This window comes from Dendropsophus ebraccatus, chromosome 5 (assembly GCF_027789765.1).
Source record: "Dendropsophus ebraccatus isolate aDenEbr1 chromosome 5, aDenEbr1.pat, whole genome shotgun sequence".
Lineage (NCBI taxonomy): Eukaryota > Metazoa > Chordata > Amphibia > Anura > Hylidae > Dendropsophus > Dendropsophus ebraccatus.
The window spans coordinates 47,852,571-47,875,382 of NC_091458.1; the positions used below are offsets into that span (position 1 = coordinate 47,852,571).

The following is a 22,812-nucleotide window of genomic DNA, read 5'->3' on the forward strand; positions in this document are numbered from 1 at the left end:
TACACATAGATTTACATTTTTATGGTAGATGTTAGAAATACGTCCATACACACATCCTTAAGAATAAGTGATCTGACTCCTGCTTCATTGCTGCAAACATTTTATTAGCTGGTTAAGCAGACATGGCACATATACAGTACATTGCTACAACGCTAAAGGGTAGTGTCCCATTCAGTACAGACAGGAAGGAAGTATATAGCACCAGAGTCGCTTTACAGCTAACTTATCATTAAGCATTTCCTGTTCTGGGCAGCAGCCAGAGCCAAAAACCAACCAGCAAGCTTACATTTATGTGGACAATGTGTAGAGATGGGCCGAGAAGCCATACTGCAATACCTGTGAGATGTCAGAGGCGTATGGAGACAAACATTTACCTTCTTTTCTCATAGTATACACTAATGTAATGTGTTCAGCATTTGCTTTCATTGTATGTTCACATATCCAATAATTCAGTTACATTTTAGTCTTGTTGATAGGAGGTGAGAAAGTGAATGAGAAATCCATCTCATATATTCATAGTCTGATCCATCATTAGAATATAAAAGACATAACACAATATGGGACATAGGCACTTAAGAGATGTTTTACAATGACAGAAATCAATATTGGTGACACCTGAACGCCACATAAGTGACATTCAAAATAAAAAGGGTCACTCATTCATCATAGCACGGGCTGCTCCCCGGTTTTTAGGTTTCTGATAGTTAGGGGTATTACATGGGCATCAGATTCCTAGATCTTTATGTAATTTTACTTCCCCCCATCAGAAGACTGCTCCTTCCTGGACTCAGTCACAACCTGCTAAAAGAAAAAAAAAAAACGAGTTCAGTAGATATACATTGCATAACTAGGTTACCCTTAAGGCCCTATTACAAGAAGCCATTTTCGGCCGATGATGGTTTGGTGTAATGGAGGCAATGATCAGCCGACATGCACGATGTCGGTTGATCGTTGTCTTTCAACAGGCTGAAACGTCAACGATCAGCCTGGCAACAATCTTATGCCGTCACTGTGTGTAATAGCAGACCACCGCTGTCTCCTATGGGCTGCCCGGATGATCTGACAATCACCTGGGCAGCCCCTCTCCGCAGCTCCCCGTGGCCCCACCGGCCCTTACGCGCTCCCCCTCGCTCTCTGTTGGCGCGTGTAATAGCAAGCGAGGAACGAGGAGCAAGCGAGTGCTGACCTGACAGGTCGGTGCTCGCTTGCTCTTCAATCGCCCCATGTAATCGGGGCTTTACTTTACTAAAGAGATTGTTGGGGGTCCGAAAACTCTCTTTGCACCAGCTGTCTAAGGGTACAAACACACACAATGTATACGCAGCAGATATGCAGCAGATCTGCAGCCGATTTGATGGTGCAGATTTGATGCTGTGTTCAGGTTTTTATCGCAGCAGAAAATACGCTGCGATAGGGTGTGTGTGTTTGTACCCTTAGGGTGCGTTCACACCTACAGGATCTGCAGCAGATTTGATGCTGTGTTCAGTTATTTAAATGAAATCTGCTGCAGAAAATCAGCTGCAGATCCTGTAGGTGTGCAATGGTGCATTAAGGTACTTTTGAGTCATGAAAATGGAGGAAATATTGTCCCCTGAAATAAGTGAACCCCCTTAAACAATACATAAAGCACATGAGCTCCAGTCTTTTGGGAAGGAGGACAATTTTCTTCTTCTTGTGATTGGTGGGGGCCCAGTGGTTGGATTCCCACTGATCAGCTTGTTAGAGGTTACAGTTTTCTAGTACAGAATGCCCCTTTAAATGCATTATTTTGGCATTGACATCAGAGAATAGGTCTCACCTCTCCATCTCGAGTCTCAATTGTTTTAATCACTACAGTTTTCCTGGTGTGAACTTCAGAGCTTGGATCTATTTCAGGAGCTGCAGAGATAAAGGAATACAGATTCTCAGACTATGACTTGATTGATGATTGACAGACAAGCAACTAAAATATAGATAGACCCCTTAACACTAGCTGGCAGCAGCTAGAGATTACTCCGATCCCGACCCCTATATACTGCAGTCATTGGTGTCACAAGTGCAATCATGGAAGAACACTTACAAGACTATGAAGGAGAATCACTTACCTGGGCTTTTAATACTTAAAGAGGTCATGGAGTGAATTGGTACAACGATCCTGAAAAAGAGCAAAGATACAATAATATAATGTTTGCGTCCATGAAAAGTCTAGGAGGATCATTACTTGCCTCCCTGGTCAGAAGAGCATGGCTGGAAATGCCTCCCCAACCAATCTGTGACAGGTGGGATCACCACTGTGGTCAGTGACTGCTGAGTGGGCATTTCCCACTAGTGGAGAAGTGACCTGGATGCTAGGACCCGGTCATCATTGTAATGGCAGCTTCAGGTAAATTCTGTACAACCCTTTAATCCCATAATCTTGTCCCAACTTAATCCTGCAAATATCCCTATAATCCTTCACTAATTCATGAATCTTCACCTGCTTTCTTCTCCTTCCAGTAATTTTCTGTATGTTGCAATCTCAATATCTAAAGCCATCTTGACATTGAGGAGGTCTTGGTATTCCCTCAGGTGACGCGCCATTTCCTCTTTCATGTGTTGCACTTCCTGCTCCAGACGCCCAATTGTATCCTGGTAATTTGCTGCTTCCATCCCAAATTGTTCCTCCATATCCTTCATCTGACGGATTAGAGCTTCATTCTATACAAGACAACAAAACATATATCCATGTTAACAACATAACAGAAACTAGAAGTCGAATTTGTTACACACAATGAAAAACAGTCATTGGAGAGTATGAGTGTGTATAGAGGCATCTTAAAGGGAAACTTAAACGTTATCTGATCTATCAGCATTATGTTATAGAGCAGGAGAGCTGAGCAGATTGATATAGAGCTTTCTGATAAAAGATTTAGTATAACTTGTAATTTACTGTCTGTATCCATGTTTCCCAGGACTTCCTAGGGCTGCATCCAACTTCTCCAGCCACTGGGAGTCAAATGCCGAGCATTCGTATTCGGCAAGTTTGTTCATCACTAGTCATGTAGCACATCATAGAAGGCCAGAATTGTATCAGAAATCAATTGCCACAATCAGATTTTCAATATTGTGGTTCAAAAGTTTGCAAAATCCATGGGAACGTTCCCTGTCATGCACAGCTATTTGACATGTTCGATGTGTTGTCCTCGGTGCTGAACACAAACCAGTTTTCCGTATTGACCTTGCACTTCCATGTATCCCCCACAAAATACAATTCCCTTTCTGTCCTCATCTTGAAAGAATAGACAATAAAAAAAACTGCTAAATGGCATCATATATTAAATATACAGGTTGATCCTTTATTTAATTGGCAATGGTACACATCTTCGAAAATAAAATAAAAGTAAATTTTTACACTGAAAACTCTAAAACGCAAAAATATAATATTTAAAAGCAGCCTTGATGAAAAGAAAATACTCACTGTTCCTTTAAGTCCATCAATCTCAGATGTCAGGCTGTGGACTTGTCGTCGGGTTTCGTTCATCTCCTGCTTGGCTTGGCGCAACGCTTCATTGTTGCGGCTTGCCGCATCAGACAAGTCAGCAAACTATGGAGAAAACGACAGAGTAAATGATATATTCATACAAGTAATGCGTATAGTTGACTTCTTCACCATATATTACAGCACAACTAATACATCAAATTAAAACATAAAATCCACTCTCTGTATAGTTAGGGCGGTCATTAACATTTATTGTCATCGGCCGCGCATCTGTTTACACAAAGAGATGTGCAGCCAATAACGATAAATATTACGGCTGCACAAAAGACCAAAGCAGCGGAAGGGCGGTGCTCATTGGCTGATCGATGGCACTTTTACACAGGATGATTATCGTCTCAATGAGCATTTCTAAGAGCGCTCGTTGCTGATAATCACCTGTGTAAAAGGGCCCTTACATTTAGTTCTCCTCCATGAAGATAAATATCTGGTCTATTACTATTATGTTACAGCTTATCTGTATTTTTCCCATTTACCTTAGATTTATACCACTCCTCAGACTCCTGCAGATTCTTGACTGCAATGTTTTCATACTGACTGCGAATCTCCCGAAGGGCAGAGGTCAAGTCGGGCTGCTTTGTAGCTTCAATTTCCATATGAATGGGTTGTACCTGTACAGAGACTTGCACATCCTGGAGCTCCTGTGTTGAGATGATATTACAATATTCAGTATACTTATAGGCCACCCAGGACTTATCATAGAACATTCATAAGTTTGCCAGAAAGTGTACAATTTTGCAAAAAAAAAAAACCTCAAAATCTATTTTGTGGCTAAAAGGCTGATGGAGGTAGAAAACACAACAGCTTCAAAAATTTCTACATTTATGTATCTTCAAAAATCATCAAAACTGACAAGGCTAGAACTCTCCACACTCTAGAGGCCTGGGGATGAGTAGATGCGTGGTGCTGAGAAGGGTTAGATGTGTAACTGTTCATCTTCTCCCCAGTTCATTCGAAATACAAATCTTAAATGACGTAAAAAGTAGAAAGGTCCTTACATGCCCCGTTGTTGTAAGTTATAGAGGGGGAGAAATGGCAGTAGCAGACTGTCATCTTTCTTCCAAATGTGGAGGTCCAGTGAAGAGAGTCTTGCTCGCCCCCTCCTGGATTTGCGTTGGGTGGTGGGTTCAGGGTCCTTGGGGTTGGTAAATTGAAGAAAGGGGTGCACAAAGGAGGTGTGATCCCCCTAAGTGAACTTCAGAAAAATGTCGTATTTTCTGGAGAAATTGGATACTGCCCTAGGAATGTCAGGAAAAAATAAAATACCCAGACATTTTTCTGAAGTTTGCTCATCACTGCCCCTGATGGGGGTTGGGAATTGGTTTGGCAAGTTTCTATGGGTTTAAGAAGATAAAGGAAGACTTCCTGTGTCATGATGTCACAACCAGAAAGGTAGTCTCTGGTCTTTGAATAGTGCTGCTCCTTAAATATATTACACCTACAGTAGCTTCCATCCTGGTATCATTCGAAAACTAACATTGTGGTGTTTAATATGATACCCATCCTTATACTCTATACTATAGTCATTTAAAATGAAACATTTTAAGTAGTTTTATGGGAGTTATATAACTCCCAAGTGAATGGAGTGAGTTAATGTATCCCTGTCATTTACGAGTACTTCAAACGGACATAAAATGACAATTAAACATAGCGAAATTTGTATACTAAACAGCACACACCCAGAAATGCAGATGAAATAAATCTTTATTGAAATGCAATTAAAGCTATAGGACAACCCTCCACCACCAAAGGGGTATCAAACACCCCAATTCTTCTTCTTTGCATCAGAGTGCCCCATTGTGCATAACACAATACTCAATGTAACATCACTATCCCCCACTGTGACATCATCTTGTCTGAATATCACGTCAGTCCCTACTGTGACATCTCAATACCCCACAGTCACTTTACAGTGTCCAAATGTGACATTACACTGTCCACCTGTACAGCCTGTCCAGCCTGTCAGGGGGGAGCGCCATGGATGGAGGAGGGCTATATACTGTTGGGGAGAGCACAGGGGGTCTATATACTATGGGGCAGAGCACAGGGGGTCTATATACTATGGGGGAGAGCACAGGGGGTCTATATACTATGGGGGAGAGCACGGGGGGGCTTTATACTATTAAAGAGAGCACAGGGGGTCTATATACTATTGGGGAGAGCACACAGGGGGTCTATATACTATTGGGGGGAGAACAGGGTGCCTATATACTATTGGGCGAGTGCACAGAAAGGTGGCTATATACTATTGGGGAGATCACATGGGGTCTATATACTATTAGGGAGAGCACAGGGGGGGCTATATACTATTGGGGGAGACCACAGCAAGGGGGCTATATACTATTAGGGAGAGCACAGGGGGGGCTATATACTATTGGGGGAGAGCACAGGGGGGCTATATACTATTGGGGGAGTGCACAGCAAGGGGGTATATACCATTGGGGAGATCACAGGGGGGCTATATACTATTGGGGGAGAGCACAGGGGGGCTATATACTATTGGGGGAGTGCACAGCAAGGGGGCTATATATTATTGGGGGAGCGCACAGGGGGGCTATATAATACTGGGGATAGCACACAGGGGGCTTTATACTTATGGGGGAGCACACGGGGGTCTATATACTAATGGGGAGTGCACAGGAGGGCTGTATATAACTGGAGGACCACACGAGGGTCTATATACTACACTGTTACCCCACAATGTTTAAATGTGACATCACAACGTCATGAAAATTAATGTTGCTAATGATGAGTCTGCACAGCACAAGGCAATGTTGCTGCAGTTTTTGTGAGACAGTCACACAGCAAGAATAAAAGTTACTATGAATATTACAGACTTACCTCTTCATGAAGTTTCTTTAGAAATTCTATTTCATCCATCAGTGATTCAATCTTTCTTTCAAGTTCCAGGCGGGAGAGGGTTGCATCATCTACATCCTGTCAGGTTATAGGGAAATTCAGCATATACTGTATGAACATATGTTTACACTTTTGTATGCGTATACAAATGGTTTGAAAGGTATACAGGTTTGTAAATTGTTTCTGTTAAAAAAAATGTGCTGCAGGAAGTGTTCTATACAGTATGACACAGTCCTCTCTGCTGCCACCTCTGTCCATGTCAGGAACTTTTCACAGCAGCAAATCCCCATAGAAAACTGACACAGACGTCCTAAAAGATGGCTGTCAAAAGAACATAATCTTAGCTTGCAGAGCAGAAATCTTCCACTTTGACCTGACATGATTTATTTATTTGTATTCTGCAGGTCAATACGATCACAATTTATACCCAACACCCAATTTATATAACTTTTGTTTCATTTAAGTACTTTTGTTTGTTTAATTTATATGTCTAAAATTCCTCTATTCTGACCGAGGCCGGATAAGGGATTATTTTTTGCGCCATGATCTATAGTTTTTAGCTGCACCATTTTGGTTTAGATGGGACTTGTCACATAGCACATAACAGCAGACACCTACTGTATAAGCCCTGTCCATTAACCCCTTCACATTAGCTGATGTATATAGCCATGTGTGCCAATTCTAATGTGCACACATATTCTTTTCAAGTATTGTATTAAACCTGACATACTTAGGGCCAGGACTACAAAGCAGACACTGAGCAATTGTTACAATAGTTGTCATCTGATGATGTATTATTCAACAATAATGGATTGTCTTATCAGCCATGTTACTGTAAAAATGCAATATGCCCTAAACATGTAGCACTGGCCATGGAATGCTTACATGGCGGGTTAAACACCTATCCATCCAGAATTATGTCTTTTACATAGCTATGCACATAGATACACATACATACAATAAAAACCATAAAGCGACAGAATAACTAATGCCCTATAAGAGCCCCAGACCTCCTAGACATTCTTTGTGCAGACATGATAATATATGCTAATTTATGTAAAAGAAAAGCCTAATTAATGTGTCAATTACACAGTGTCACAGAAATGGGGAGGTGGGAGCAGAGTCAGCATAGTTACATGTGGTAATGGAATAATAGAAACTATCTGTAAGACCATATATAACTATGTTTCACCTGAAGCTGAAGGATAGGACTAAAAGCCTGATGAGCAGTGTAAGTGAACGCTAATCTAGTAGATGGGCACTCGCCTACTAAGGCTATGTTCACACTGCGTTTTCAGCATCCGTTTAACGGATCCGTTTTTTTTAACGTCCAGAAAAATAGGGTCAGCAACGTTTTTTGGTCCGTTTTGGTCCGCCAAAAAAAACGGATCCGTTTTTTTTTATAATGGAAGTCAATGGAAAAACGGATGCACACAAATGAATCCGTTTTTTGCAATCCGTTTTTCATGCGTTTTTTGCAAAAAACGGATGCGTTAAACGGATGCTGAAAACGCAGTGTGAACCTAGCCTAAGCCTATTAAACAGTTTTACGATCATATAGCAAGGGCAGTATAGAAATCATTAGCAATGTCTGACTTTCACACAGAAAAGAATTAAGTTTATACTTATCCAGGCTCCCTTGGTGTCCTGGTGCCTTTTTCCCTCATTTCTTGCCCCCTGCAGCCACCTCTGACACTTCTGGCCTGGGTCTTTAGTGACAGACGGCTCAGCCAATCACTGACTTAAAGGGGTTGGCCACTTTATAGTAAAATAGGTCAGTACAAAGTATTAGTAAGTGTACTCACTGTATATACTGACAGCAGCTCCCTGTGTACCTCATAGAGCTGAAATCAGACTCCCCTCCTCCAGGCTGTGGTGCCCTGCTCTGTTTTGTTTCAGTCCACAAAATGGCTGACATGGAGGAGCATGTGACCAGGCCCTGTCCACTGAGTTCTCCATAGACACATACAGGCTCAGTGGTGGACACTGGGGGGAGGGGCATGGTCACGTGCTCCTCCATGTCAGCAATCCTATGGACAGACACACCACAGAGCAGAGCAGCACAGCCTGGAGGAAGGAGAGACTGATATTAGCTCTATGAGGTACACAGGGAGCTGCTGTCAGTATATACAGTGAGTACACTTACTAATACTGTATACTGAGCAATTTTACTATAAAGTGGCCAACCCCTTTAAGGCCCTATTCCACCAACAGATCTGACGACAGATTATCTGCCAAAGATTTAAAGATTTGAAGCCAAACCCAGGAGTGGATTTGAAAAGAGGAGAAATCCAGTCTTTCCTTTATGACCTGTTCTCTGATTATAGTCTGTTCCTGGGTTTGGCTTCAAATCTTTGGCAGATAATCTGTCGTCAGATCTGTTGGTGTAATAGGGCCTACAGGACAGCCCCGCAGCCGGTAAGTGGCTGGGCGGCCTGTCAGTACAGATATGGGTTCAGAAGTGTCAGAGACAGCTGAGGGGAGCAGGAAACATGGGGTAAATAATCTGCCGAGTTGGCCTGATTTGGAATTCGCTCCGTGTAATAGGGCCCATATTCACAGTGAGCAATGACACTGTTGAAGAAACTTTGAGTTGACTTTGGGGTTCAACTATACCATTTATTTAATTACTCAGAAGAGACTGTATGCAACACCAATATGTACTACATTTAAGTGGGAAGATTTTCCCTCAGTATACACTGATGTATGTACGCAGATATGTATGGTTTTATTACCTAACTATTAATGCATTAGATTTGTTACTTAGGATATGTGCACACAGTGCAAGTTTTGCAACAAAAATTTGGAGGGTAGTCTCGGATTACTGCTGTGTAAATTGGAACTTTTTGGCCCCTTTTTGTGCGTATTCTGGTTATATTGTGTGCCAAAAAGCTCGGTGTAAACCCTGCACACAAACTAAAATGGACTTGACATGTTATTAGCCTGGTTTTCAAGTTGACTATTGACGGCTGTGGTAAAACAGCTGATTATCTGCAAAATTGTGCAGCCATGAAATCAGTTTCAAAACTCTGCTGTCCATACGTTTGCGGCTGCTGCCATGTAATACTGCGTCCTTTCTTTGACTGTCATGTCCATACATATGGTTACTATATGCAGACAAAACCACGCTATCATGTACTGGCTGTGGAGAGGCCAGGAAAATGAAATATTACTTACCTTTCTGAACAGAACTAAATTGTTCTCAGCATCTTCTCTCTTGTGAACTTCTTCATCTAACCTAGAAAATAATTAAACCATGAAAAAAGCTTTTTCTCTAATAAACAGATAATCAGATATTATATAGCTAGATACATAGATATTAAACTCATCTCATATGTTAATGCTCTTCTGTATGACTCTTGTCTAGCACAGTAGCACAGACAGTCTGGCTGGACATCTGCCAGATCCTCAAGGAGAAACCCTCTGCCACACCCTGAAAGTGATCAGTTATCATCAGTCTGCCCACAATGGACAGAATGTGACTATCAATGAGCACAGGTGGTTTGCAGAACAGCCATATGTCACTGGTCAGACTGATGAGACTTTTAGTTAACAGCCCAGATGACCAGTAGTCTATATTATTGATTACATCCAATGTCCTCTTTTGACTTAATCAGAAAAATAATAACGTTTTGTTGCCAAAACCAACCAGCAAACTGTGCGTCCTCTACTCTGGCAACTTTTATTGTTTGCTGTGTACTAGAGCTAAGCGCAACTGGAGCATGCTCGAGTCTGATTGTTCAACATTTCAATATTGTTGGCTAAAAAAGATGGATGCAGCCATAGGGAGTCCAGGAAAATATGGATACAGCCTATGGCCTATGGCTATATCCATGTTTTCCAGCCAACCTTAGGGTTGCATCCAACTTCTTGAAATGCTGAATAATTGCGTGCTCCAGTTGCGCTCCTCTGTACTAATTACATAACTAAAGGTACTAAACTTCCTAGTAAATCATGTAATCGTGCTGATTGATGGCAATAGATTAGATAGCATTTTTATGGGGCCAGGCTTCCCTTAAAGCAATGCTCACTTAATAACTACAACCTCCAGCATTCTATTTAATTCTTAACTTAAAAACCTAAACAGTAAAACCGCTGTTAATACTGACAATTGGCTGGCTCTTTGCCAGACACACCCAAATTTCCTCACTTGTTAGATGTCATTTTATAACTCGCCTATATCTTGGTTCATCTTTCTAGTATCTTATGGTGGCGACACACATAATCCAACAGTACTTTCATCCAATTCCACTTATGTTAGTGGGGTTGGACAACCAGCCAATGAATATTCTGTGTTTGCCTGATCTTGGTTCTTTGTCAAGGTAAAAGAGGTTTAGGCATATTGCATTTTAACATCCCCTTTGTTTTCAGGAAGGGGTATAGGGACATACAATGCCGCTATAGATCTCTGCTTTCCCATTTACATTCACAGTTGCATCTGGCTGAATTGAGCATGCATGTGTTTTTGGGGGTTAGGAGGAACAGCTGTTGGCCTAACACACTGCCAGATACTAAAGATACAGGGTCACTTTTAGATCCCTCAGTTATAATATTCAAGAAAATCAACAGCTGGCTGGGTAACAGCATTCTGTATTGCAGTGAAAATAATAGGTGACATCACTGTTGAGTTCTGTCATTGTGCCGTCTCGCCACTAATTGTGTGACTCATAAGTAGGTGACATCACGGTTAGTGAGCTATGCTTAATTTATGACTGGCCTCTCACTGTATTGGCGATAGAGTGGCCAATGACTTTATAGCCAGGACTATGTCTGCATAAATAATTAGACTATCGAAATTACCTATGGAAATTTACACAGGACAATGGTGGTGAAGGTCTCAGCTGGCAGAGCCTCACAGATTGACCCTGACATCTCTGATTGACATATCGTAAAAGTCTCAGCTGGGAAGTCTAATGTAAGGACACACAAATGTTTAAACGCCTGCAAAAGATTAACATTCATTGGCCTGATCAATAACTTACTGCAAACTATAGTGTATTTTTGTATTATAGTAAGTATTTTTGAAACAACAAAAAAAAAACACTAATAAAAACGCAAAATGTTGTGCTTGAATCCAGCCTAATGGTAGACATGAAAGTGAGTTTCTAACATCAAAAGTTATCTGCAACAGTATACCTTTAATGGAAATTCTCAGAACTGAAAATAAGTAACACAAAGCTGGGGTTATAATTTTTGGGGACTTTTCATCACTAATCCTAATTTAGTCAGCCGAAAAATGGCTACTCCCAAGCAACAGAAGTTAAAACTTAACTACACAGTAAATAAAAGGTAGACAAAAGGTTTGGCGCTGCAAATAATAAATTAGTTTCATTACTTCACCCATCTGCATTAAGTCAGCATTAACTAACGTGCACACTAGACATGTCCCTTTCTCCACAGTGACCTTGTGAGTGACATCTTCCGTGGGAAAATCAAGAGAACAAAAGTGCCAATGCTTCCTTTATCTTATAGTTAACATAACCACAAGTATAAGAACCTGCGAGAACACAAGTGCATCTTTAACTAGTCTACCCATAGTCACCATATCCTGAGTTTCCAACATTTTTGGTAGACATATTATTCCATATAAGTGAATAAAACCCAGGGCTGAACTTTTGTAGGAATCACTGAAGACTTAAAAAGAGAAGGTTAATGTAAACTTTTGTAAATTTAAATCAAAATATATAAAATAACTGCAAAAACAGCTGCTAAAACAATAGGATTTTTTAAAATTTTATTCTTTGTTTATATATTGAAGGGTCCAATGCTACCAATATCTGCGTACCATCTATATGGAGGACCACACCCTATTTGTTCTGGCAATGGATACCTGTTGGAGGCGCTCATCCTCTATGGTATGACATATTTTGGGCTACGCCTAATCTTTTGGTAGTGAGACTTTTTCTATTCCATAGAGTGATTCATAATTTATATTTTAATTTTCAAGAAATGTGCAAGTGAATTTCATTATACTGTAAGGAAAAAGTAGCTGATACTTTGTAAAATCTCTCAGAAATCCCAGCACATGGCAATAAAAAAATTACTAGCGCCAAGGTCTGTTAGAAGAAGGCATTGACAATATCAATAATTCAACTTTCTAAAAGTGTTACTTCAATGAAAAATTAAAAGAATTTCTGTACCACTGGCTGTTGTTGTGCACCATCTATGTGACCCATGGGACTACTTACGACAGTTATGTCACTTTTATATAAAAAAGTAAATAACAGTCTCATCCATAAACATCGTACAAGACAGAACTTTAATGTCTTTCTAAAAACTTTTGCTAGTGTCAAGCATAGTCCAAAAATGTCAGTCCTTCTCCAAACATGTTGCACATATCTTGGCTACAGGCCAAACATAGGTAGCCATGTTGCCAGTTAAGGATGTGTTATAGGCATTAGCTTTTGTATGTATCATATACTACCAACTAATGCACTTAAAAATTAGCATTTGTTATTCTTATTATTGTATATATCCACCCTCTTAGAATAATAATGTACTACTAGTCATGCAAAATACAATGAATGGTTCAAATTTCCATTCAGATTCCTAATTTGCATTGAAACAAAGACACCAGTTGTTAAACTATTTTGATTATGTCTATATGGACGTGGTTCTCCATAAGACTTTTGTCATCATTTCTTATAACAGATGTCACTAGTTTTCAGTGCTTTCATTCTACCAAAGTGCAACACACATTCACCATCATCCATCATTTTGAGAACTACCAATTATATATTGTGCATTATCGTGAATATATTTGAGACCCTTACTGCCCCCAACCTCTCACCTCTGCTTGAGAAAATTGAGATCCTCGGCCAAGTTGTCCCTTTCTACCTGGATACGGTCCCTGTCCTTACCCAGTGCATCCAGCTGTCTTCTCAACTCTCTCAACTCTTGTTGGCAAAGTTCGGCAGCCCTTGTGGGCTCCTTAGACCTGGCCTGATTGATCTCAGTCACTAGCACAGCATTCTGCTGCTCTAAGTAACGGACCTTTTCTATGAAACTAGCAAAGCGATCATTGAGTTCTTGCAGTTCTGCCTTTTCATTGCTGCGTGTGGTCAGGAACTCCTGGTTGAGAGCCTCAGCCACTGAGAAGTCAACCCTGTCCGAGACCCGGATTGGGGTGCTGGACCTCACCCTGAAGGCAGATGAGGAACGACTGGAAGGGCCTGGGGAGGGGCTGCCCAAGTGCCTTGAGGTTGAATATCTAGATGAAGAGTAGGAGACTGGGGATAGAAGAGGAGCCCCAAAAGTGCGTCTGTAAGAAGTTGAAGTGGTCCTTAGTCCAGAGTGACTCATGGTGTTGAGGGAAGTATTGCTGCTCCAAATTGCCTTTAGATTGTAAATGCTGATCTCTTCTGAGAAGCTGTGGAGAAAGTGTGTGCCTCATGCAGGCAGCTTTATAAGACAGCACTGAGCATCATTGTGCCCCTCCCTGTGGGACCACATGGATCTATTCTTCTGGCCTGCGGGAGGAGGGGGTCTGCATCTCCATCCCACCACACCCACTATCTCAGCTGCTGGCCTCTGCATACTGTGCCTGCCAATGCTGCTGAGATGGAAGTTTGGGACTTTGTTCAAGACATTTTACAGGAAAGTGACCGATGATGAAGCAGATTTCGGTGCCTTGATTTAATGCCCTATAAGACATTCAGTAAATTGCTATTGAACACCAACACTTCACATCTCTAAATATTACGCAGACGAAAATGTCCTGCAGTAATATAAATGGCAAGAGCAGTTGCTTTATCTAGAGGTCAGACACTGCAAGCCTTAGGAGCCGATAACATAGTGCGGTCACATTGTAAGCGGCATTAATTATACACATTAGGCCCTCCTCACACATTGGTTTTTATGGTGTTTTTTTCTGCTTGTAAAAAAACTTTTGTTTTTTTTTAAGGCGTTTGATCAGACCTATAGAGATGTCATCATACCTAAAACATGCTGCATTAAAAAAAAAAAAGGTCCAGGACCTCAAAACTTTCCAAAAGTACAGAAAATTTCACAGATGAAAAACAATTGTTTATAGTGTGGTTATATATCAGCACTGACTTTCAGCAAACATCTAGCTGCAATTTTTTGTGCAAAGAAAAATGTTGCATGTCACTGTTGCATGTCACTTCTTTCGGCGGATAGCGGAATACGCCGGCCCATAGAATGGTGTCTATGGAGCCGGCAAAAAGGCGCACGGCCGTGCGCGCGGACAGCCGACGGAATTCCGCGGATATTATCCAAGAGAATTCCTCAGTATGAACCCACCCTTAGGGCTCTATTACATGGAGCGATAATCAGGCGTACCAGTCCGATTCAGACAATTATCGCTTTGTTTAATAAACACAATGATCAGCCGATGAAACTATCATCAGCTGATTATTTCTTTAGGCCCAGACCTAAAATCATTGGCCGCCGCCGACGCATCTGTGTAATATGTGTAATAGCAATGCACAGCCCACGTCTGGCGATTCAACAAACAGTTTATATTACCCGTCCACACTCTGCTTCCTCCCCAGTCCCGTGCGCTGAAGCTTCAGAGTGGCTCTTCAGAGCTGATAGGCACCTCATTCAATCACTGGCTGCAGTGGTCCCAACCAGTGATTGGTTGAGCGGCCTGTCAGCCCAGACAGGCTGCTCTGAAGCTGCAGCGTGCAGGACCAGGGAGGAAGCAGAGCGCAAGAGAAGACCGGTAATGTGGACAGGGAATGTAAACTGTTTGGGCAAGGGCTGCATCACTAACGATGTCCGTGCAGCCCTTGCTAAATGATTATCGGGTCGTGTAATGGGCCCAGTAAAGGAGCGCTGATCTAGCAGATTGGCGCTCGTTTACAGTATGTATTGGGCTGCCATCTGCCCGTGTAATACGACCCTTACAGCTAGCTGCATTTCAGGGATTCGGGAAAGCCTTGTTGACTCTTTGTACCTGAGAATAAAAGCATTTTTCTATGTTCTTGAAGCACAGACAGATATATAAAAGGTGCAATGTGTCTTTTATACCTACCAGCTGTTAAACAGTGTCAGCAGTTTGGAAAGTGATTCAGAGCTGACAAGTACACTTTAAAAATATTCTTTTATGTGGGTTCACACGTACCGTATCTTCAGCGGATTTCACGCTGTAAGTTCGCAACGAAGTCCGCTGCACATACAATCCCTGTCATTTTCAATAAGAATACAAACTCATATGTTAATGCCGGCCCCCCTTACCCCCCGCCGAACATACTTTACTTGCATCTGAGGCTCCTGACTCCTGAAGGTCCCGCCCAGCCAATCAGTGACTGCGGCCGGGCTGTGCACTGATTGGCTGAGCAGGACTTACGGGGATCGGGAGCCTCAGATGCAGCCGCAGCATGCAGCAGGTAAATTATGCTCCGGTTGGCGGGGGTTAAGGGGGCCGGCATGTACATACTCGCAGCGGGATGACAATACCGCTGCATTATGTATTCTCATTGAAAATGACAGGGATTGTATCTGCAGCGGATTTTGCTGCGAACTCGCAACGTGAAATTTGTTGTGGATACTCTACATGTGAACCCATCCTTTACTAGCTTTTATTGTTTGGTGGGCTGACATATTTTCCCCAGTTACAGGGGAATCCAGCATGCTGACACTGCCCACAGAGTTTATCTGGGTCCTCTAAGACCCAGCAGCTCCTGCAGCTACCTGACACCATTTATATTTAGCTGCAAGCTTTGCAAGAAAGTATTCCAGAAAGTATTTGTTTTAGTTGTTTGGCAGTCCATGGGTGGACAGGTTATGAAACCTTCTTCATTTATTTGTAAATTTACAGTGGTTTGCAATAAATTAGAATATTAACAAAAATGTTTTTTTTTTTCACTAATTCAATTCAAAAAGTGACCTCATATATTTTACATACAGAGTGAACTTTTTCAAGCGTTTATTTCTGTTAAAGTTGATGATTATGTATTACAGCCAAGAAAAACAGGAGCCACCTGCAGTGGCTTCCTAAGTGTTATAAAAGGTTCCTTAGGCTTGTTCAGTATGCAACACAATCATGGGGAAGACTGCTGAATTAACAGATGTCCAGACGGCAGTCATTCACACACTCCACTAGGAGGGTAAGCCACAAAAGTTCATTGCTAAAGAAGCTGGCTGTTCTCAGATTGCTGTATCAAAGCATATTAATGGAAATTGAGTGGAAGGTAAAGGTGTGGTAGAAAAAGGTGCACAAGCAACCGGGAGAATGGCAGTCTTAACAGGATTGTAACGAAAATGCCATTCAAAAATGTGGGAGAGATTCACAAAGAGTGGACTGCTGCTGAAGTCAGTGCTTCAAAAGCCACCACATACAGACCTCTGCAGGACATGGGCTACAAGTGTTGCATCCATGTGTCAAGCCACTCCTGACCAATAAACAACAGAATCTGGGCCAAGGAAAAGAACTGGACTGTTGATCAGTGGTCCAAGGTGCTGATTTCAGATTTAAGTAAATTTAGCATTTAATTTGGAAATCAAGGTCCCAGAGTCTGGAGGAAGAGTGGAGAGGTACACAATCCAAGCTGCTTAAGGTCTAGTCTGAAGTTTCCACAATCAGTGATGGTTTGAGAGCACTTCATGTTTCCCTGTGCTGAAAGGATTTTTGGAGATGGAATTTTCATCTTCCAGCAGGATTTGGCACCTGTCCACACTGCCAAAAGTACCAATACCTGGTTTACTAACCACAGCATCACTGTGCTTGATTGGCCAGCAAACTCGCCAGACCTAAACCCCATAGAGAATTTATGGGGTATTGTCAAGAGGAAGATGAAAGACACCAGAGTCAACAATGTAGACGGGCTGAAGGCCAATATCAAAGCAACTTGGGCTTCAAGAACACCTCTGCAGTGCCATCAGCTGATCGCCTCCATGCCACATTGCCGCATTGATGCCGTCATTCATGCAAAAGGAGCCTGACCAAGTATTGAGGGCATTTACTGTACAGACTTTTTATTTGGTCGACATTTCTGTGTTAAAAACATTTTTTTTCCAGTTGGTTTTATATAATATTCTAATTTTCTGAAATACCGACTTTTGGGTTTTTCTTGGCTGTAATCCATAATCATTAACTTTATCAGAAATAAACGCTTGAAAAATTTCACTCTGTATGTAATAGAATATATGAGGTCACTTTTTGAATTAAATTACTGAAAAAAAAATTGTTGATATTCTAATTTATTGCAAACCACTGTATATGGAGATTTCAGATGATAACCTGTTTCCAAAGAGCAGTAAATAGTGAAGGCTTAGTTCGGTCCAATGTAATCTGTTGGGCCACAAGCCTGACAACGGTGAACAAATAACACTCTGTCTGTTTCCAAGGGCAACCAGCAGAATTTTGAAAGCAGCGGTAAAGTAAATACAATGAGATACCATCTCATGTTAAAGGGGATCCCGCCTCCTTCACTGACTGGCTGAGCGGACCTGAGACGTCACGTCTCGAGCCCGCGTCAGACACCCGGAAGCGGCCGGGAACCGGGCACCGGAGCGCCGCGATGCGGGACCTGCCGCTGGAATCGGGGAGGTGAGTGGACGTCTTTTACCTCGGCCACCTCGTCCCCGGTCACGTCACAGCGCAAAAGTGCCCCCACGCTGGAGTACCCCTTTAATGCTGCTTATAGCAACCATCTCTTTCCAGAATTTATTATATTTATACTGTATATATTATAATGTCTTTCTATAAGGAGACAAATGTTAGTGAAATAAAGACAGTTGGGTAAAGAGAAGAATAAAAGGGGAGGAAAAAAATTCTAAACTGATGCCAGGATAAATGCATTACATCTTCCTCTGGGAACATCCAGGCCAGACCATTGCAATTACCAGCTAATGGAGAGGTACAGACAGCTGCTGCTTACTGTTAATGGACCATACCTCTTCCTGTTAGAAGCTGCTATTTATTCCATCCTCCCACATTGATCTTTGAACCAATCATAATACATCCACTTTTGCACATCATAAAACATCCAATCTTCCAGCAACAGACAATAAAATCCTAAATAGTTTAAAGCAGATGAGTTTGTGGATTTGCTCCGCTAACTTGTTGCACAGTATTGGGTGATACATACATACGTATAGGAAGCAGCTGGCTGGGAAGCTCTTGATATCATCACTAGATTAGCAGAAACGCAGCTCCAGGGCCCCTCAGACCTGAAATTTCATATCGCAAACATCACTGACATTTCATTAGCCGAAAGCTTCATTAATTTTAATCCATTGACTTGTTTTGCTACTTTCTTTAGATTACATTGTTACCCTTTTTATAAGGCCACATTAAAGCACATCTTACAATTAACCCTGTCTGTTTTCTTCAATGACATTTGGACCATCACGTAACTGATCCTCTCCTTAAAGATGCCTCCTGGGAGCTTCCTAATGGCACAGAGCACATCTGCCACCCTGCTATGTGTTTATTGATCAGAAGCCTGAACCCAAAAAAAGAGAAGAGCAGGAAGCTACCACAGCTGTGCTTCTTACTTAATTGAGAGAAGGGGGATAAAAGGGGTCACTGTCACCAATATAGTCCTCCTCTCTGATATCTGCATCTTCATTCTGCCTATGATTAAACAGAATTGAATAGGGATGGTGTCAGACAATAATGGTGTTATCTGGGGGTGGGGAAGGTTAATGCATCACACATAGCTGGAGGTTAAAGAATTATTTTATTAGATATTTGTTCGCTAATTTCATCAAAGTAAAAACCTGCAGACTTGTCTCCAGCAACAGTATATTACATGGAATAGCCTGTGGAACTATAAGTGTAACTACCAGGGTAGCATGCATAGCAATTGCTATCGGGCCTAATACTTAAAGGAGAAGTCCAGTGATGTTTAGAAATTTGCCAGGAGGCAGGGGCAGGGTAAAATATAATAAACAAGCTTAACTTACCTCTCTCTGTACCCCTGAAGCGCTGTCTTGCTGCTCCGGGACCCCTGCCGGACTACGGGATCCCCAGCTCCAGCAATATCACGACTTGACTGTTGGATTGCCCACTCAGCCAATCCGTGATTGGAGCAGGACACTGCTGCAGTCACTGATTGGCTGATGGGGCAATCCATGAGAGCCATGACGACATCAGAACTTGGGGGAAAATTAGTTCTGGACAGGAACCTGAACCCTGTGATGCAGATCGAGGGCACAGGGAGAGGTAAGTAAAACTTATTTATTATGTTTCTTCTTGCCCCTGAATCCTCTTTAAATTTGCAGTTTAATGGCTATGAGTGATAAAATAGGGTATGAAGAATTGAATGTGGCCCCATTCTAGGTTTATCTGGCTGATTGATGAGTCTGGAGTATTTGATGACTGTCTAGTCTATGTTTAGGGCCCTATTCCACCGGACGATTATCGTTCAGATTATCGTTAAATCGTTCAAATCTAAACGATAATCGTTCGGTTGAAATGCAGTTAACGACCGAACGAGAAATCGTTGATCGCTTTATAAGACCTGGACCTATTTTTATCATTGCTCGTTCGCAAAACATTCGCAAATCGTTCGCATTGAATAAGACATTGTTCGGTCGTTCGCAATAGATACAAACGCAATAGCAAATGAATAGCGAAGAAAATTACGATCATAAGTAACGATTATTGTTCCATGGAAATGAGTGAACGTTTTCAGGTCTTTCGCAATTGCGGTCGTTTGAGATCGTTATTCATTAACGATTATGCAAACGATAATCGTCCGGTGGAATAGGGCCCTTAGAGTAACTATTAGTTTGCCTACTTCAAACCAGAATTGTGCAAAATATAAAATATTGGCACAGTTGTAGTGCATTTAGGTTCCAAAGGCAGAGTAGCCCCCTAATTTCCAGTTCTGCTATGGGGTCTCACTGCTTTCTATAGTTACCTAGATCAGCTTCTCTGCTGTAGCCGCCCACAAGCATTGTCCTAAAGCGGGAGGTATTTGCATTGCTCATCCACATTATGCATCGCACAAACAAAGCAGTACAATGGACAGAGTAATGCAAATGGTTATTTAATGCCCCTGTGACCAGTTATACATCCAGAACTACTAATCTTTAGCACAGATGAAGATACAGAGACATTTATTCCAATCTGTATGTGGTAGTACTAGAAAATATGTATTTGTTGGGGGATCCTGCACAATTTGATGGGATCTGCTGACACACATGTGTCTATGAGGATAACTTAATTGTAACTAAAGTATTGCAATATGTATATATTCCAATTTAATATTTTTATACAGATTGGATTTTTACCTAGCTGTTTTTTTGTCTCTCTGGGATAAGTGATTCCACATATATGCCTCTCTCTTTTTCTCCATAAAAAAGACAAGGCTGTATTAAATGGTTATTCTTGTCTTAACTAACACAGCTAAACTTGTAGGACTGATCAAGTTAAATATTTTTTCACATACATTTATTTAGCATACTTGCCTCCTTCTCCTAGTATGCTGCTCTTCCCCTTCTATTGTTGACAGTTCGTGGTCTACAGACCCCCACTCTGCTCTAATAGCAGTTATCTAGCTAGTGTATATAGCTGTAATGTAGATGTATAAAGGTACAGTGTATATATACTGTAAAATATATATATATATATATATAATATCTACTGTATTTATACACCAGCCAGACCACTGCATTTAGAGCAGAGTGGTGGTCGGTAACCTAGACAACGAGCTGTCAGCAATGGGATGGAAAGAAGGCGAGTTTGCTAAATAAATGTATTTGCAAAAATATTTACCTTGACAAGCCCTACAAATATAACTATGGTATGTTATCTGCGATGAGAATATCCCTTTAACTTTGAAGAAGTTAGAAAAAAGGATCCCACATCAATGCAAAATATATTATATGTGGTTCTATGGAGTTTGGAAGGTGGACACCATTACATAGCTGTTAATCAGATTAGGGTCAATAGGACAGAAAGGAACCAAAAGAGGTTAAAGGCGATACTTCAGAGAAGAAAAAAATGTTTTTAAATCAACTGGCACCAGAAAGTTGTAAATTACATGTTAAAAAGATCTCATGTCTTTCAGTACTTATCAGCTACTGTATGTTCTACAGCACGGGTCTCCAAACTGCGGCCCTCCAGCTGTTGCTAAACTACATTTCCCATCATGCCTGGACAGCCAAATCCAGCTTTAGGTGTCCAGGCATGATGGGAGTTGTAGTTCCGCAACAGGTGGAGGGCCGCAGTTTGGAGACCCATGTTCTACAGGAAGTGGTGTATTCTTCCCAGTCTGACACAGTGCTCTCTGCTGACATCTCTGTCCATGTCAGGAACTGTCCAGAGCAGTAAGAAATCCCCATAGAAAACCTCTCCTGCTCTAGGCAGTTCCTGTCATGAACAGAGATGGCAGCAGAGAGCACTGTGTCAGACTTAAGAAACAGTCAAAAGTGAAAGACAGACAACTCTATGTTATGGCCCAATTAGATTGTACGAGTTAACTGCTAATAATGAGGTTACAAATACATTCCCGGATGGATGAATGGATGATATCCACTACGTAGGGGCCTGTTGTGTCACTACCCATGGATGGACATGGCCACGCAAACTGTTACCAGAATGTATTCTTTATTTGTAGTCTATTATATTACATGCATAATAGTGTTTGCTTTACATTGTCACAGAATTATTTATCTGTGTAAATGTAGGAGCAATGTAAATGCTTTAGCCTTCAGTTATGTTACTGGAATACATACCACTTCTATATTCCTGATTGGGGAAGTCTACACTTTCTGCACCGCCATAAAATATTCACTGTCTATTGCTTTAGTTCCTGTAAAGAAAATAAACTTTAATAGATTTTCCAAATATTAGTGATGATAGGTAGTGCTCTATTCTGTGATACAGTATGGAGTGAGAACGGTCATCCAGATCACTACAGTGTTCACGATTTTAATAGGATTGTCCTATGTAACCTCCTGGGACCATTAGTATCTCTACAATGAAAAGCCTTTCAATGTATTACTGTATAATGTATTAGCTAATTCTATATTTCATGTGTCAGGTTTTATTTTTTACAAGTTAAAAAAAATATTTTAAACATAAAAGTGAGGATGGACAAAATAGAAAATTTCATGAGTCCTACAAGTATAACGATATTAGTTGAGACAGTGGCGTAGCTACCAAAGAGGCAGAGTAGGCAGTTACTATGGGGCCTGTGCAGGGGGAGGGCCCGGGGGAGAAGATAAGAGCGTGTGTCCTTCTGCTTAACCACTTATATACTGCAGTGTGCAGATGACCCAATGTTAACTTACATGCTGCAACGCAAAAAAAGGGTTAACATGCAGAAGGCAGAGATTTCTGCATCACTGCTCTAATAACCTCTGACCTCTGTTTTCCAGCTGAGCAATCAAGTAGGAAAATGTGCAGAGCTCCGTGCAGAGGTCAGGGGTTATCAGTGCACCAGCAGTAAAGCAGGTAAATATATATATGTGCTTTGTGTTGTGCGTAGGGGAGGGGAGCCCCTTAAAAAATTTGGCTA

The 22,812-nt window shown here is 41.4% G+C and overlaps 1 protein-coding gene across 2 annotated transcripts; it reads right to left on the reverse strand.

The window, feature by feature from the left end:
- Nucleotides 1-83: 83 nt before the first annotated feature.
- Nucleotides 84-13,771, reverse strand: PRPH (peripherin). Of its 2 annotated transcripts, none has more exons than XM_069970080.1 (9): nucleotides 13,164-13,771; nucleotides 9,551-9,611; nucleotides 6,356-6,451; nucleotides 3,991-4,155; nucleotides 3,437-3,562; nucleotides 2,456-2,676; nucleotides 2,085-2,134; nucleotides 1,799-1,878; nucleotides 84-798 (listed from the first exon to the last, which is right to left on the reverse strand). In XM_069970080.1, the coding sequence occupies exons 1-9, from the start codon at nucleotides 13,673-13,675 to the stop codon at nucleotides 751-753; spliced, it is 1,359 nt and encodes a 452-aa protein (XP_069826181.1). In that variant the 5' UTR covers nucleotides 13,676-13,771; the 3' UTR covers nucleotides 84-750. The 2 variants fall into 2 exon arrangements, with proteins under 2 accessions (XP_069826181.1, XP_069826180.1); XM_069970079.1 differs by having other exon boundaries at nucleotides 84-801.
- Between the last annotated feature and the right edge of the window lie 9,041 nt (nucleotides 13,772-22,812).

What these genes read in the sequence shown, in the direction of transcription:
- PRPH (XM_069970079.1), bottom strand. Translation starts at nt 13,675, where the DNA reads ATGAGTCACTCTGGACTAAGGACCACTTCAACTTCTTACAGACGCACT. An exon ending in CTCAATTTTCTCAAGCAGAG is followed by an intron (nt 9,612 to 13,163) that starts GTGAGAGGTTGG and finishes ATTATTTTCTAG; the next exon opens with GTTAGATGAAGAAGTTCACA. An exon ending in ATTTAGTTCTGTTCAGAAAG is followed by an intron (nt 6,452 to 9,550) that starts GTAAGTAATATT and finishes ATAACCTGACAG; the next exon opens with GATGTAGATGATGCAACCCT.